The 15,250-nt window shown below is 34.6% G+C and overlaps 1 protein-coding gene across 1 annotated transcript in view; it reads right to left on the minus strand.

Annotated features, from left to right (window-relative positions):
- Positions 1-15,250, minus strand: part of LOC136038146 (nucleolar protein 6-like) — a 246,634-nt gene that overhangs the window by 181,615 nt on the left and 49,769 nt on the right. The window contains exon 7 of the mRNA XM_065721187.1: positions 7,831-8,055. Within this exon, the coding sequence (XP_065577259.1) occupies positions 7,831-8,055 (225 nt within the window). The remainder of the gene's footprint in view (positions 1-7,830; positions 8,056-15,250) is intronic.

Consider the following 15,250-nt stretch of genomic DNA (forward strand, 5'->3'; position numbering starts at 1 on the left):
AAAAGACAAGTCTAATCTTCAATACAGGTAATTTAAATCCGGCTGAATGATGTATATTATGAAATATTTTCAAATACATTTTCAAGGACATTGAATATTTTAAAGGGCGTTTTCATTACTTCACAAGCATGAAGAAGCAGCAGTTGCTAAAGGTTAAAAAAAACTTTTAAAGCTAAACAACTAACAAAATCTCAAAAACCTGGAAGAGTAATGCTGTATTTTTGTCGTACTTTCCATTCTGAATTATTTTATTACACTTGTTTATGGGCCTTTTATGGAATTAATTTAAAAAAGTTTTTTCAAAGAAAAGTAAAGAGCTCCAATAAAACCAGAAAAGCATAAATAAAGTCAAATAATTTCCCCAGCGTAAACCTACAACAAATCACCATCAATAAATAAATGAAATCCAAAACAAACAGAAATCATAGGCGATGCAATAGCGCTGCCTATGTAAAGAACGATGTTGGCATGATATATAGTTCTTTTGTCTTTTTTTCTCTTTCTTTTTGGTTTGCTTTCGACCAGGGCACTTTACGTAGAAGGAACCTCGTAGAAACTTCGAAAGGGGCTCACTTGATGGGAAATTGAAAGGGCTGGTGCCCTTTTTAATAGTTAAAAGTGATTGGAAGGTAGCCAGCCCCCCCCCCCCCACGCCCATCATTTTCCCAAACACATCCAATCAAAATTTTAAGATAACCATTTTGTTCAGCGTAGTTGAAAGGTTGAATATCTATGTCTTTGAGGATGACAACTCCACAGCCCTCATGGAAAGGGCTACAAGTTTTACTAGTTAACCCTTATTAACATATAAGGCTTTTATCGAAGGGGGAGTTGTATAAACTTCGGAGGGGGCTGGTTCAATTGGAACTCTAAAGTTCTAGTGCCCGTTTTAAGAGTCAAATGCGTAGGCCAAGTATCTGCCCTACACGTCGTAATTTCACCAAATGCATCCGACACATATTTTAAGGTAACTATTTTAGTCAAAATAGTCCAAAGATCATATAACAACACTTTCGGGGTTGAAAAGAATCCCTAGAGCCTGAAGACCAGGGTTTTAATTTATGCCCCGAGGACATATAAAGATATTATGGAAGGGATGGTCGTACAAACTTTAGAGGAGGTTCATTTGATTGGAAATTGGAAGTTCTAGTTCTATTTTGAGAGTTAAAGAGATGAAGAGAAACTACCCCCCCCCCCCGACCACCCCTCTTTTCCCCAAATGCATCTGATTGAAATTGTAAGATAGCCATTTTGTTCAAAATAGTCTAAAGAACAGATAACAATGTCTCCAGGGTTGACACGACCCCGCAGAGCCTTGGGACAAGGGTTGTAAGTTATATCCTGGGGGCATATAAGTTTTTACAGGAAGATTGGTCGTAAAAACTTCAGGAGTTCGTTTGATTTGAAACTGGAAGTTATAAGGCTCTTTTTAAGAGTGAAAAGTGATCTAAGTGTAACCAGTATCCCCCCCCCACACCCATCATTTCTCAAAACGAAGATCCAATCAAAATTTTAAAACATCTATTTATATATAACGTAATCCTTTGTTAAAATATATACAAATATTTTTGCAGAGGGAGAAAAATTTCTGCTGGCCCGTCGTTGATTATGAATACTGGGGACAGGATAGTCCACGAGAGATCATGCGCCACGATACCATACGCTAGTACCATCATTAGTGACACTGGAGGCGCAGTGCCATGTACAAAGGTGGCGTTAGGGTAATTACACCCGTTGATACTCCATCCTGAGGGTTATTCACAATGAAATTTTACTTAGCTAGTGCTAACTTGAGCCAATCAGATTTTGAATGGAATTATTTGATTAGCTGAAAAATTCTATAAAAACTTCTGATTAGCTCAAATTAACGCTAGTTAAATCTCGATGTTAGTAATATCTCATTGCGAATTGGCCTTTACTCGGTCAAGTATAACCAGTAAAATTTGCTAGGGTGCACATATAAACTAATTTATAATTCATTTTTTCATAAAATAAAAAGTCATTTAAATAAGTTTAAACTAATACGAACAATTCTCTCCACTTTCATCATAGTGAGAAATGAGCTCAGCATTTCCAACACTTTAATTAACATGTTAGGACAATGAAATCGATTTATAGAGCTTCAACTGATGAATATCCTAGGAGAGACAATATGTAATGAAATTTAATTGGCTTTCATTTGAAACGAGGGGCAGCCACTCTTAAAAAAGGTGTATATCTCGAAGCACAGTTAGCTTAGCCATTTGTGGCATTCTTCGTGCCAACCTTCCGCCCCACGTGACATGTACAACACTTCAATATTTGCATGAACCAAACGTTGTATACGATTTTTGATAATACATAAAATCTCGCTTTAACATGACCAAAAATCACCTGATAACAAAAAATGAAAAGACACTGAGAATAACTGAAGGGTGGAACAATTGTTTTTGAGTAAAAATGGTTGCCACTAAATTTGATAAAAACTTGTATGCGAATCATAGGAATACACCAATAAGATTTTCGTATTTAGTATGATATGCATTTTAGGCTTACACCATATTTACTTGGGAAACTTTATGTTTGCAAGCGAATACTAAGATTCTCCACATCTTCCGAAAGTAGGTATTTAATGTCGCAGTTCGGAATTAATTTGCTACAAAAAAAAGAAAAAGATCAGCTGTGATTATATGCGAAAATTCATACTGCGTAAAGCGATTGAACTTCGTAAGGATGGTGATATTTTCACAGTTCAGCTCAAAATTAAGAGGGTAAATTTCGTAACTGTTGGAGACGTGCAGAAGGAAGAGTTAAACAGATATTTTTTGCTCTTTCACGGATGTGGGTACATCCTTGAATATTTTACTAGTATTGTCAGCAGGGTCTCTTTCATGCTTTCTTAGTCTTTCCTGGAGAGATTAAGTCGCTAAAAGTCTCTGTATAAGTCTCTAAAAGACTAAAAGACAGGATAACAAGAATATTTATACAATAGTTACGGAAAGGGGTTAATTTGATGGAAATTGGAAGTTCTAGGGTCCTTTTTAAGAGTTAAAAGTAACACCAACCTCTCCGCTTTTTTGCTACCCGGCATTCCAGGGATATCGGATATAATTTTTTAGATACAGTAGCCCCTTAGAAATAAACTTCAAATTATTAAAATTACCATTTTTTTACACATGGATTCTAACTAAGGAAAAGGGAGGGTAAGTTGGATCTTGGCTGTTCGATTGGCTCAAAGTTCTAGGAATTGTTTCAGGGGCCAAAAGGAACGTACGTTTTTTGGGAAGCGGGGGTTAGGGGGCCGAAAAACTTTTATCTCTGATCAATTTTGAACTGGTTTCGAAAGTCTTTCTGCCAATACATATGCAATGAACAAAAAATGTTTTGGGCCACAGGCTCCCAAAAAGTGGGACCCAAAAATCAGCTAACGGGTTTTTTCGGTCGGTTCGAAGCTTATATTCTCAAGTCCTTAGGCTATGGAGATCTCAAAGTAGAAGAAAAAATAAAAAAGGAAAACAATGGCTCACCCAAAACAGAACTCGACAAATGGCCATAAAATAGCCAAGAACATTTGTTTTTTCTGAACGGCTTATAACTTAAAAGTGATCCCGGTTCCATAATGTGCGAAATAAATTTCAGTTTTTGTTTAGTATGTAAATTTTGTTTAGTCGAAACAAAATTGTGCTTAAAAATACTCAGCTAATTTATAAAATTGCAAATTTAAAATATATTTTGGTTGTATCATTCGTGACACCCAAAAATGGATCTAAAATTAGTGTCATCTCAGAAAGACCTGAAACTTGTAGGGAATTTATACGACCGGGTAGAGATCAATGAAAACAAAGTTTGGTTGTATCCCTGTGTGACACCTAAAACAGATCCAACTAATTTTATTTTCTGCGATTTGCATAAGTTTACAGGACATGTAGACAGAGAAAAAGGGGACCCCAATCAAGACAAAAATTTTGAATACAAATTGTTGTGCTGATTCGTGACGCTCATTTACGGATTTTCTATCCATATATATGAAAATCTCTTTTCCCATAGGCCCAAATTTATAGCTAAAAATACTAGTAAATACTATTGCAAAATACTGCGGTTGATGGAACATTTTCACTGAATATTCTAAGTTTTCCCAAAATTTAAACCACAAACCAACATTTCACTTCTTAAGCAGAAAAATTTCAATAAACACAAATAAATTACATTGAAACAACAATTTAACAATGAAAAAACAATCGAAAAACGAACAGAAATTAATTTTTAAAAAGTGTTTTCGAAAAATAAATTTCAAAGAAAATTAAAGAGTTCTATTAGACCCAAAACGAGCAGAAAAAGGTAATAGAATAATTCAAACTTAAAACGAATATAAATTATTGTCAATGAATAAATTCAGCACAAAACAAACAGAGCTTAAAATGACAAATCACATTAAACATAAAGGCAATAAATATTGCTATTGATATTATCCTCAACACAATTAAAGATTTGACAAAACAACGGGGTTTGATGATAGTACTTTTATTTGAGAATAAATCAAATCAAAATATGATTCAGCTACGTAGTGTCCAATCCCTCTTATAAATAAAAATACAGAATATAAGCTAAAAAAAAACGTTTTTTTTTGTTATAAAAGCCCTAAGAAGAGATTCAACTTTGAATTAATAGCTTAAAGAAAATTCCATCCGTAAATTCCTTTGGAAGCTCCTTAGAAAACAGTTAATTCCGTATAAATAGAATTGCAAGCCAAACTACAATATTCAACTGAGAGAAAGATCGATGACAAATAAAAAAAAAATTCAACAAAATAGACTAGGAACATAATCTTCAAATACAGAGTGAAAACACTTTATCTGACAAAATGATCCTTTAAATTAAGTACTGACAGTTTTCATAAGCATAAAAAATTCAACATTCATTCTTTTCCTGATCTCGGCCAGTTTTAATTTGCTCCAAATTTTTTCTTAGAAATCACTAGAAACGAAACACTGGCTCTGGTGACTTCTCTCTTCTTTTAGAACTTTAATTTTTCCTGACTTTATACAAAAAATAAATGTTTATCCCACTGGTGTGAGCTAGCCAAAACGTTGTCAATAAACTTCCCAGAATTTTACTTTTTCTAACTCATTACCCACTTAATTTACGAGCCACCAAAGGCATCATTAGTTCTAGTGGAAGAAGGAGGAACACAATTATGCAACAATTTCCATATTTATTAATTCTTTCTACTTTCAGGGACATTAGCTGTCGGAAACGGTAAGAAAACAAGCGATCAAAGGACCTTCTAGAATTCAACAGCCAAGAAAATAGAAAATAGTAGACAGGATAATTATTTTAATTTGAAAATAGTTCAGTCGTATTCCCAAGCTCGTATATGACGTTCTTTGAAATAGATAACAAGTAAAGGCCAGATTCCACGAGATTCGACAGTAAGTTTTCGCCAGTAACACCGGGTTAAGCCATATTTTAAGATTAGATTTAAGAATCGAATAAATAGCAGTACTAACAAGAATAAAACTTTTGTTCTTTCTCTATCTCTGTGATACCGTATAGAATTTAAAAAATAAACACAATTTAGTACAGTCCAATTATCTGGCAGCACTGGACATAACCGTTTTGTATCAAGACAGTTTTTCGATATTTAACGCAGCTTTTTACCACGAATTGAAGAATCAAAATGAGTTTATCAAAAGGAGCTATCAAGTCACCTAGAATTTGTGCTTAAAAATGTTTAAGTTCAGTTTTGCATAATTTTGGTGTTTTGGATATATATATATATGTATATATATATATATATATATATATATATATATATATATATATATATATATATATATATATATATATATATATATATATATATATATATATATATACTAGCTGTTGGGGTGGCGCTTCGCGCCACCCCAACACCTAGTTGGTGGGGGCGCTTCGCGCCCCCCCCCAAGCCCCCCCGCGCGCGTAAGTCGTTACGCGCCATAATAGTTACGCGCCATTGTAGTTGTGTCCCTATGTCCCACCTGTGAATATAGATATATATATATATATATGGTTTTAACTACGTAAAACTTGCGAATATACAACATTCTTTGCTGTCCCATTGTCTTTGCATATAAATAGATTGTCAGGTTATCCCCCTGTTTCCCCCGGTGTCCCCGTTGTAGTTGTGTCCCTGTGTCCCGGTCGTCATTTATATTCCCTGTGTCCCGGGTCCCGGTCATCATTTGTATCCCGGTGTCCCGGTCTGTATATACATTCGTTTTTTAGTTTTGTTTTTCTCCTTTATTTTTTTCCTTTTTTTTTCTTTTTTAGCTTATTTAGATTTTTAGATTTTTTAGTTTTTTTTATTAGTTTTTAGTTTTTATTTCTTTTTAGTTTTTTTGTCCCGGTCGTCATTTATATCCCCCTGTTTCCCCCGGTGTCCCCGTTGTAGTTGTGTCCCTGTGTCCCGGTCGTTATTTATATTCCCTGTGTCCCGGTCGTCATTTGTATCCCGGTGTACCGGTCTGTATATACATTCGTTTTTTAGTTTTGTTTTTCTCCTTTATTTTTTTCCTTTTTTTTTCTTTTTTAGTTTATTTAGATTTTTAGATTTTTTAGTTTTTTTATTAGTTTTTAGTTTTTTTTTCTTTTTAGTTTTTTTGTAGTTTTTACCTTCTTTTTAGTTTTGTTAATTTTTTTTTTTTACTTGTGTCCTGGTCGTCATTTATACTCCCTGTGTCCCGGTGCTTTGTTGATTGCTAATCGAACATTCCTTTTGTCCTGGTCGCTTTCTCATTGAGTGTCGTCATTTATTTTTTTCTTTTTTAGTTCTTTTAGTTTTTACCTTTTTTAGTTTTTTTTTAGTTTTTAGTTTTTTTAGTTTTTTACCTTTTTTTAGTTTTTTTAGTTTTTTAGCTTTTTTATTTTTTTTATTAGTTTTTAGTTTTTTTGTAGTTTTTGCCTTTTTTTTTTAGTTTTTTGTCCTGGTCGCTTTCTCTTTGAGTGTCGTCATTTATTAGTTTTTTCCTTTTTTTTTTAGTTTTTTATTGGTTTTTACCTTTATTTTAGCTTATTTTTCAGTTTTTTCCTTTTTTTTAGTTTTTTTTTATTTTTTATTTTTTTTAGTTTTTTACCTTTTTTTAGTTTTTTTAGTTTTTTTAGTTTTTTAGCTTTTTTACTTTTTTATTAGTTTTTAGTTTTTTTTTGTAGTTTTTGCCTTTTTTTAGTTTTTTCAGTTTTTTTTTAGTTTTTTATTGGTTTTTACCTTTATAGTTTTTTTAGTTTTTTAGCTTTTTTATTTTTTTTATTAGTTTTTAGTTTTTTTTGTAGTTTTTGCCTTTTTTTAGTTTTTTCAGTTTTGACGTCACCTAATCCAGTTTTTTCAGGTGACGTCACCTGACACATCCATCCACACATCCATCCACACATCCACAGACAGACAACTTATTTTTATATATATAGATATATATATATATATATATATATATATGTGTGTGTGTGTATGTGTGTGTATGTGTGTGTGTATGTGTGTGAGTATGTGTGTGTGGGTGTGTGTGTGTGTGGGTGTGTGTGTATGTGTGTGTGTATGTGTGTGTATGTGTGTGTGTATGTGCGTGTGTATGTATGTGTGTATGTGTGTGTGTATGTGTGTGTGTATGTGTGTGTGTATGTGTGTGTATGTGTGCGTATGTGTGTGTATGTGTGTGTGTATGTGTGTGTGTATGTGTGTGTGTATGTGTGTGTGTGTCTCTATAATCTATCATTATTACCGGCCGCTTTATGGCTGTTTATTCACTCATGTATTGCAATGATCAATTTATATTTCATTATTTATAACTATTCATATTTACATTTATATCGTAATTTTACCTCGTCCAAGTTCCTCTGGTGAAGCCATACTTTTAGTAGAATAAATGTATCGGAAGCTGCTGGCATGTTTTCAAATACTTCACGTCTTTTCTTCTCACTTTCTTCCAGAAGTATTTCCCGAAGCATGGCAGCATTATATTTTGGTGTGGGTAAATTATTAGTCTCATCTCCGTTTGAGATCCAGGATGCACGGATGTTATTCGTTGAAGGAAAAAACTTTGCAACCTAAAAAAGAACAATCTTCAATAAAATAAAAAACAAAAAATCTTATCTCGGGAAATTCATCTCTTCTATCGTCGTTCCTAGATTTGTTCCTCTAGAAAAATAATTTCGAAAGGGATGAGCTTGCGTCTTTTTCCTACTTTTCAAAGTCTTTGAGTATAATTCAAGAGTATCCTTTTGAGGGGGAGGAGGTATCTTGGGGCCTTATATTACAACTTAAATTAATCTATCTCTTATTTTTTTTTTCTTTAGTTGACTTTTTCATTTCAAAAACAACATGAGCTTCCGAAAAGGAAACAGCCATGCTACAGAAGCCTAACTGAAAACACAACACGAGGAAACAAGTAGATCGTAATGAAACCAAAATTCCTATTTTGGGTCACTTCCAGTCTGTTTTAATATTCTTTATGTTTGGTGTTAGGAGAACGCCGCATCTGAATAGTGCAGGAGCGGCAAGCCTTGAGTTGATGCGGGAAAACCCTAGTAATGAAACTGGAAAACTCCTTAAGATTCTCAAGGTTAGTGTTTTCAACTATTGCTACCCTTCGTTTGCTTTGTTTAGGGGATAACTCCACGGTAACAAGGATTACCTTGGAGACGTAACTGAGGGTTTCTTCTAGAACCTATCCAGGGTGCTAATGAAAACAGGGGGCTAATGTCTAACACATATTGTTTGATCAAATAAAAACAAGCTTCTAAACGGTGTCACAAAAGAACAACGGATTTAAGTAGCCATATCAGGGATCTACTTTGATCCACCAATCATTAAGTTTGAATCCTTGGACGATCTGATTCACTTGAGATGCAACTTGCCTGCCTTATCGTTAAGTTGTTGGTGAGGGTTGGGGCTTTTGGAGGGGTTACGGTGACTCTCAATTCATACAGAATGCAAGTCCTTACATGATTACAGTTCAAGTAGAGTGTTTCAGAGGAAGACATATGTGGACATATGACATATGTGGAGGCGTTGGAACCAGTTTGGACTATGCCACAAGTATACAAAAACAAACCACATAATTCCTTGGAACTCAAACTATTATTTTTATTATCTTTATTTTATTATATAATTATTATTACTACTGCTACTAGCAGCTCACAAAAGATCTAAGCGGCCTGAGACAAACACAGCTATTCCCTCTTTAAACCCCCACTGGAAGTTCCCATATCCCTTAAATCTTATTTTTAGTACAGCTTACTGTTTGAGATACGGTCAGTGTTTCGGGTATCCAAAACAATGCTTAGGGAATTCCACTGGAAAACATATAACAAGTCTTCCTCCATTTTTTTGGAGCGCCCAAGCTTCAAAAGCATATTTCAGCACTGTCATCACTATTAACAAATGAACTAACACCACTTTTATACAATCCTACTAATATGGGGTTAATGCCAGATTTGCCTCTCACTCAATCGGACTATCTGTCTTGGCTTTTTCTACAATTAGCCATGGCTAGATGCCGACAACTATTCGATTTTAATTCAACTGAATTAAGGAATTCATCAAGTTCTCAATTAAGTTGATGTGAAGATGCCTTAGCAGGGGATGGTTAATTCTATGGACAGAACGAGTGCATGTAGGGCCAGCATAGGGTGGGGGTCATATGCCTGAAATTACGTTTCATGTATAATCCCAAGATCTCCTCAAGAGAATGTCGTAATTTTCTTACTTCTTGCAAATGATTAACTTAGATTTATAGTAGATTCAAATGTGGCACACCCTTCAATGGAGACTGTTATAAAATACGCAAGATCAGTGGGTTTTTTTTTGTCGAGTCTCTTCCAATTAAGCTGCTCATGGGTCCCATCCTAGGTAATAGCGATCAACTAGGATACGCAACTCGGGTTGTCTGTTAGACCAACTTCCAAGGGCTAATAAAATCATTTTCTTTATACATATGGATGTAAGATTATTATTTTACTTAAATTAGATAAATGAGCGTATCAAACAGTTCGTGGTAACGAACTGTAGTAAGGAGCGACCCGGCTCAATAGTAACCGAAAATCAAAAAACGGAATTTTTATAACAATAGTTACAACAAATGAATCGCATTTTAATGCTGATTTTAATTATATAAGTTTCGTTAAGTTTAAACTTACGCATCAAAAGTTATCACCTAACCTGAGAATATTTACCTTATTTTAGAAAATAGGGGGAAACACCCCTTAAAAGTCATAGAATCTTAACGAAAATCACACCATCAGATTCAGCGTATCAGAGAAACCTACAGTAGAAGTTTCAAACTCTTATCTACAAAAATCTGGAATTTTGCGTTTTTTGCCACAAGACAGATCAAGGATGCGTGTTAATTTGTTTGTTTTTTGTTTTGTTTTTTCCCAGGGGTGATCGTATCGACCCATTGGTCCTAGAATGTCGCTAGAGGGCTTATTCTAACGGAGATTAAAAGTTCTAGTGCCTTTTTTAAGTCAAAAAATTGGAGGGCACCTCAGCCCCCTCCCACGCTCATTTTTCCCAAAGTCACCCGTATCGAAATTCTGAGACAGTCATTTTATTCAGCATAGTCGAAAAACCTAATAACTATGTCTTTGAGGACGACTTACACCTCCACAGTGCCCGTGGGAGGGGCTAAAAGTTACAAACTTTGACCAGTGTTTACACATAGTAATGATTATTGGGAAGTGTATAGACGCTTTCTGAGCTTTTTTCTTGGTTGGGAAGGGATTGAGGGGAGGGAGTTATGCCGGGGGATCTTTCTATGGAGAAATTTGTCATGGAGGACGAAAATTTCCGTGAAGGGGGTGCAGGATTTTTTAGCATTTTTTAAAGAACATTGAAAAAATAAATATGAAAAAGTTTTTCAACTGAAAGTAAGGAGCAGCATTAAAACTTAAATCGAACAGAAATTGTTGCGCATATGAGGGGTTCACCTCCTCCTAATATCTTGCTCTTTACGCTAAAGTAACTTTATTAATTTCAATTATTTATTCTACGGCCTTTGTGATTCAGGGGTGACCCGGCCTTTGTGACTTAAGGAACTGGGTCAAAATTTAAGCTTTAGTGTAAAGAGCGAAGTATTGACAAGGGATGAACCCCCTCATATATGTAATAAAAACATACGAATATAGAAGTTCGTTACGTAAGTTACGTATATTTTTACTAATAAAAACGTTCGTAAAAAATTAGAAGTTCTAGTTGCCTTTTTAAATAACCAAAAAATTGGAGGGTAACTAGGCCTACTCCCCCGCTCCTTTTTTCTCAGAATCTTCCGATCAAAACTATGAGAGAGCCATTTATCCAGAAAAATGAATTGATATGCAAATTTTGTTGCGGAGAGCCAAAATCAAAACATGCCTTAATCTAAAAACGTTCAGAAACTAAATAAAAAAAACAAGTTTTTTTGAATGAAAGTACTAATAAAAACGTTCGTAAAAAATTAGAAGTTCTACTTGCCTTTTTAAATGACCGAAAAATTGGAGGGTAACTAGGCCTACTCCCCCGCTCCTTTTTTCTCAAAATCTTCCTTTCAAAACTATGAGAAAGTCATTTAGCCAGAAAAACAAACTAATATGCAAATTTTGTTTTAATTATTCATGTGCGGAGAACCAAAATCAAAACATGCCTTAATTTAAAAAGGTTCAGAAGTTAAATAAAAAAATAAGTTTTTTAAATGAAACTAACATTAAAACTTAAAACGATTAGAAATTACTCCGTATATGAAAGGGGCTTTTCCTCCTCAAAGCCTCGCTCTTTACGCTAAAATTTGACTCTTTCTTTTAACTCTACTTTTTAAAACAGTAAAAAACTTTAGCGTAAAGAGCGGGGCATTGAGGAGGAAAACCCCTTTCATATACGGAGTAATTTCTGTTCGTTTTATGTTTTAATGTTGCTCCTGACTTTCATTTAAAGAAACTTGTTTTTTATTTAATTTTATAAGAAAACCTGCTATAAAACCAGCTGCATAAGTGTTTTTGATGCATATCATCCTCCATTGGTTTAGGGGTACCACGCCTTTATTGTTTCGCTTAAAGTGTCAATTCTTAAAGACTCTTTTTTGTGTTGTTGGTCTTTGGAGCAATTTATTTATACACGTCTTATTCTAGGTGTCTTTTTTCTGGGTGTCGGAAATAATGGGGCGTGATTTTGGAGAAGTTCAGAAGAAGCGTAAAAAGTGGAAAATTGTTCAAACGGAGAGTAAGTTAAGGAGGTCAAGTAACAACTAAAAATAAGGGACTTAGGACCACATTATGTTGCCTTTACTAATTATATACAAGAAATAACTTTAATACAGTTTTTTCTGTAGCGATTTTAAATTGAGGGGGGGGGTAAATATGAGAGAGAACATAGGTCAATGCAAACGAGGAAACCTTACAATTGAAAAAGCATTCAAATTTAAGTAAATTAGGTATATTAAATTGGTGGATAAGGATACCCTAACAGGTTAGCAGGTACCTGAAAACTTAATACGTAGATGGGACAAAAGCCTTGGCAGTTTTCCGCTGGGTTCTGAAAATTTGTCAAAATTTGTCAAAATCTTAAAATAGCCAATTGGGATGCAAAACCCATATCATTCTAAAAAACTAAGCAAGTAAGGCAACAAAAATTTTACTAAAATAATACAAAATGTTGGCCTTTCTTATTGTACCTTTCTCTTTTATCATGCCCAGAGGCAACGGATTGATTCAACTATTTCTTAAGATGAACAAAGGGCTCAACAGGGTTGCTAAGATGCATCAAAATGTCAGCCGTTTCATATTAAAAGGCTTAGCAAATATTTCCTTGGGAATAAAATGGGACTAAGTAACAGTTCCCAAGGTAACAGCCAAGATTGTGAACAGAACTCAAGTTGAATTTTAAGAAATAATCTCACATGACCTTGGATATTTTACATGAAAAAAAACAAAAGGAAAAATAGACGATAAAATAAGACTTTCGACAATTAGAGTCAAGAAAGGAATATACATTCTAAATAGTTTACATCAACGCTAAGAGAAGAGGAAAAAACGACAACTAAAGTCAAGGTGTCATCAGCACAAAACGGAGAAAAAGAAGTTAAAAATAGCTATAAAAAAAATACACATTTTATTGTGAATAAAAACTTTGCGATGATCAGAAAAAGTATATTTCTGTCCCTTCCCCAAACACAAAACTGTGTGTCACCTCACATCGCCCCCCCTCCCGGCTCACCCTACCAACAAAAATGTCATGAAATTTACAGTTGGATCTCCCAGCCGTAATACATAATAGGACGAAATTACCAAAGTATGTATAAAATTTGTTTTTGAAACCTACAGACTGTCAGGAATCTCTAAAACGAGCAATACCTGCCTGTCTGTCGTTATAATTCAAAAATAACAAATAAAATAACCCCTGTTGGTTATCAAAAATAACCCCTGTCTGTCGTTATAAAAGCAAAGTCTGTCGTTATAATTCGAAATCAAATGAAAATGACACCAAAAGTATTCTGGAGGATGACTGGATTCAGGTATCCTTATCCGTTTCACAACCCTAAATGATTAGCGGAAGTACTGAGGGCTTTTAAGGTTTTATGACACCCATAGCCGCTACTCTTTTCTTCCTTTAAAAACTTAAGATGACCAAGGAGAAACAGCGACTCCCTCAGGGCAAGACGCAGGTGTATGTCACGCATAGGGAATTTTTTCTTCGAGATGCAAGTGTCTCTTACGTAATAGAGAATGTTTACTGTGGTCGTTATGTAATAGGGTTGTTACCTAATAGTGTTTAAAAACCTACGAGACCCCGCCAAATCAAGATTTAATTGATTGTTGCATCAATGATTCTTCGATTCTTTATAAATCTTCAGGGCCCCCCGCCAAATCAGGATTTCTTTGGATGTTACATCAGAGGGTTTGATTGTAGCCTAATAGAAAATGTTTAAGAACCTCTGAGGCCCAGGGCTTCTTTACTTAATGATTTCCATGATTGTTACGTAAGAATTTCTTTGAGTGTTTAAAAAACCTAAGGTGTAAGAAACAACCTTCAGGGCCCGCCAAATCAGGATTTTCTTGATTGTTATGTCATAGTTTCTTTGAGTGCTTAAAAACAGGGACCCCACAAAATTAGGATTTCTTTGGATGTTCCACGATAGGATCTGATTGTCACCTATTAGAGTATCTAAAAACCTGCGAGGCCCAGGGCTTCTCTTCTTCAGGATGTCCTTGAATGTTACGTCATAGATTCTTTGAGTGTTTAAGAAGACCAAGGGTGTAATAAAAAACCTACAGGGCCCGCCAAAACAAAATTTCTTTGGATGTTATGAAATAGGGTCTGGGTGAAGGGAGAAACCTTCAGGGGCCCCCCAAATTAGAATTTCTTTGGATGTTATTTTTGAAAACCGCAAACCTTCTCCCACAAGTAAGGGCAAAGTCCTTCATCATCCGAATATTTTCCTTCTTTACATCCACTTCGTGTCAGCAAACAAGAGATTCTTGCCGCCATTTTCAATGAGCAGAACCGTTAGAAGGTCTAGATATATATATATATTGATTCCTTAAGAACAAAAAGCTTGGTAGTCATTCGCTATTTCCAGGAAACAGTAGCGTCGCCTAATTCGCTATCATTCTAGTCGGAACCGGGTAATTTTCTATTGTCTCCGGGGGTATTAAAACAGATACTAGAACGGACTATCCCATCAGTCGTAAATAAGATTTTGAACATATAAGAACAATTTTCTGAAAACGGATATGTCTCAAAGATACCAAACGGTAAGCTTCTTTTTGTGCATTCCCTCCCCCAACCAACGAAACAAGATGGACATGCCCAAATTTAATCAACTATAAATCTCTATATTGGATAATAACCTAAAAAACCTCCTTCCTGCTATTGCATTATTCACTCAGCAATAAATTTATCTAATTTTTATGAAGTCAATTTATTTTTACTGTAAAAGTCATGTCCCATATTAAATCGTTTTCAAGCATAATCCATCAGCGGGCTAAAATTGTATGAACTAACACATGTGTTTTAAGCAAGTTAATTATTACCAATTATACGTAGGATGTATTTCACCTTAGACCATAATTATTGTAGGACATGTACCACACATACCGTAAAATAATTACTGAAAAAGGGATGCTTTTACAATAGCTGCTTTCGTCTGGAAAAATAGCAGCCTAAACAATTCAAATTTTAGAACAAAACGGTTACATAAATGTATTTTATTTAGGTATTGAATGAGAGAACATATAATAGTGTTTCCCTATAGTAATTGAAAATAGCAACCAA

Source organism: Artemia franciscana, chromosome 17 (genome assembly GCF_032884065.1).
Source record: "Artemia franciscana chromosome 17, ASM3288406v1, whole genome shotgun sequence".
Classification (NCBI taxonomy): Eukaryota; Metazoa; Arthropoda; class Branchiopoda; order Anostraca; family Artemiidae; genus Artemia; species Artemia franciscana.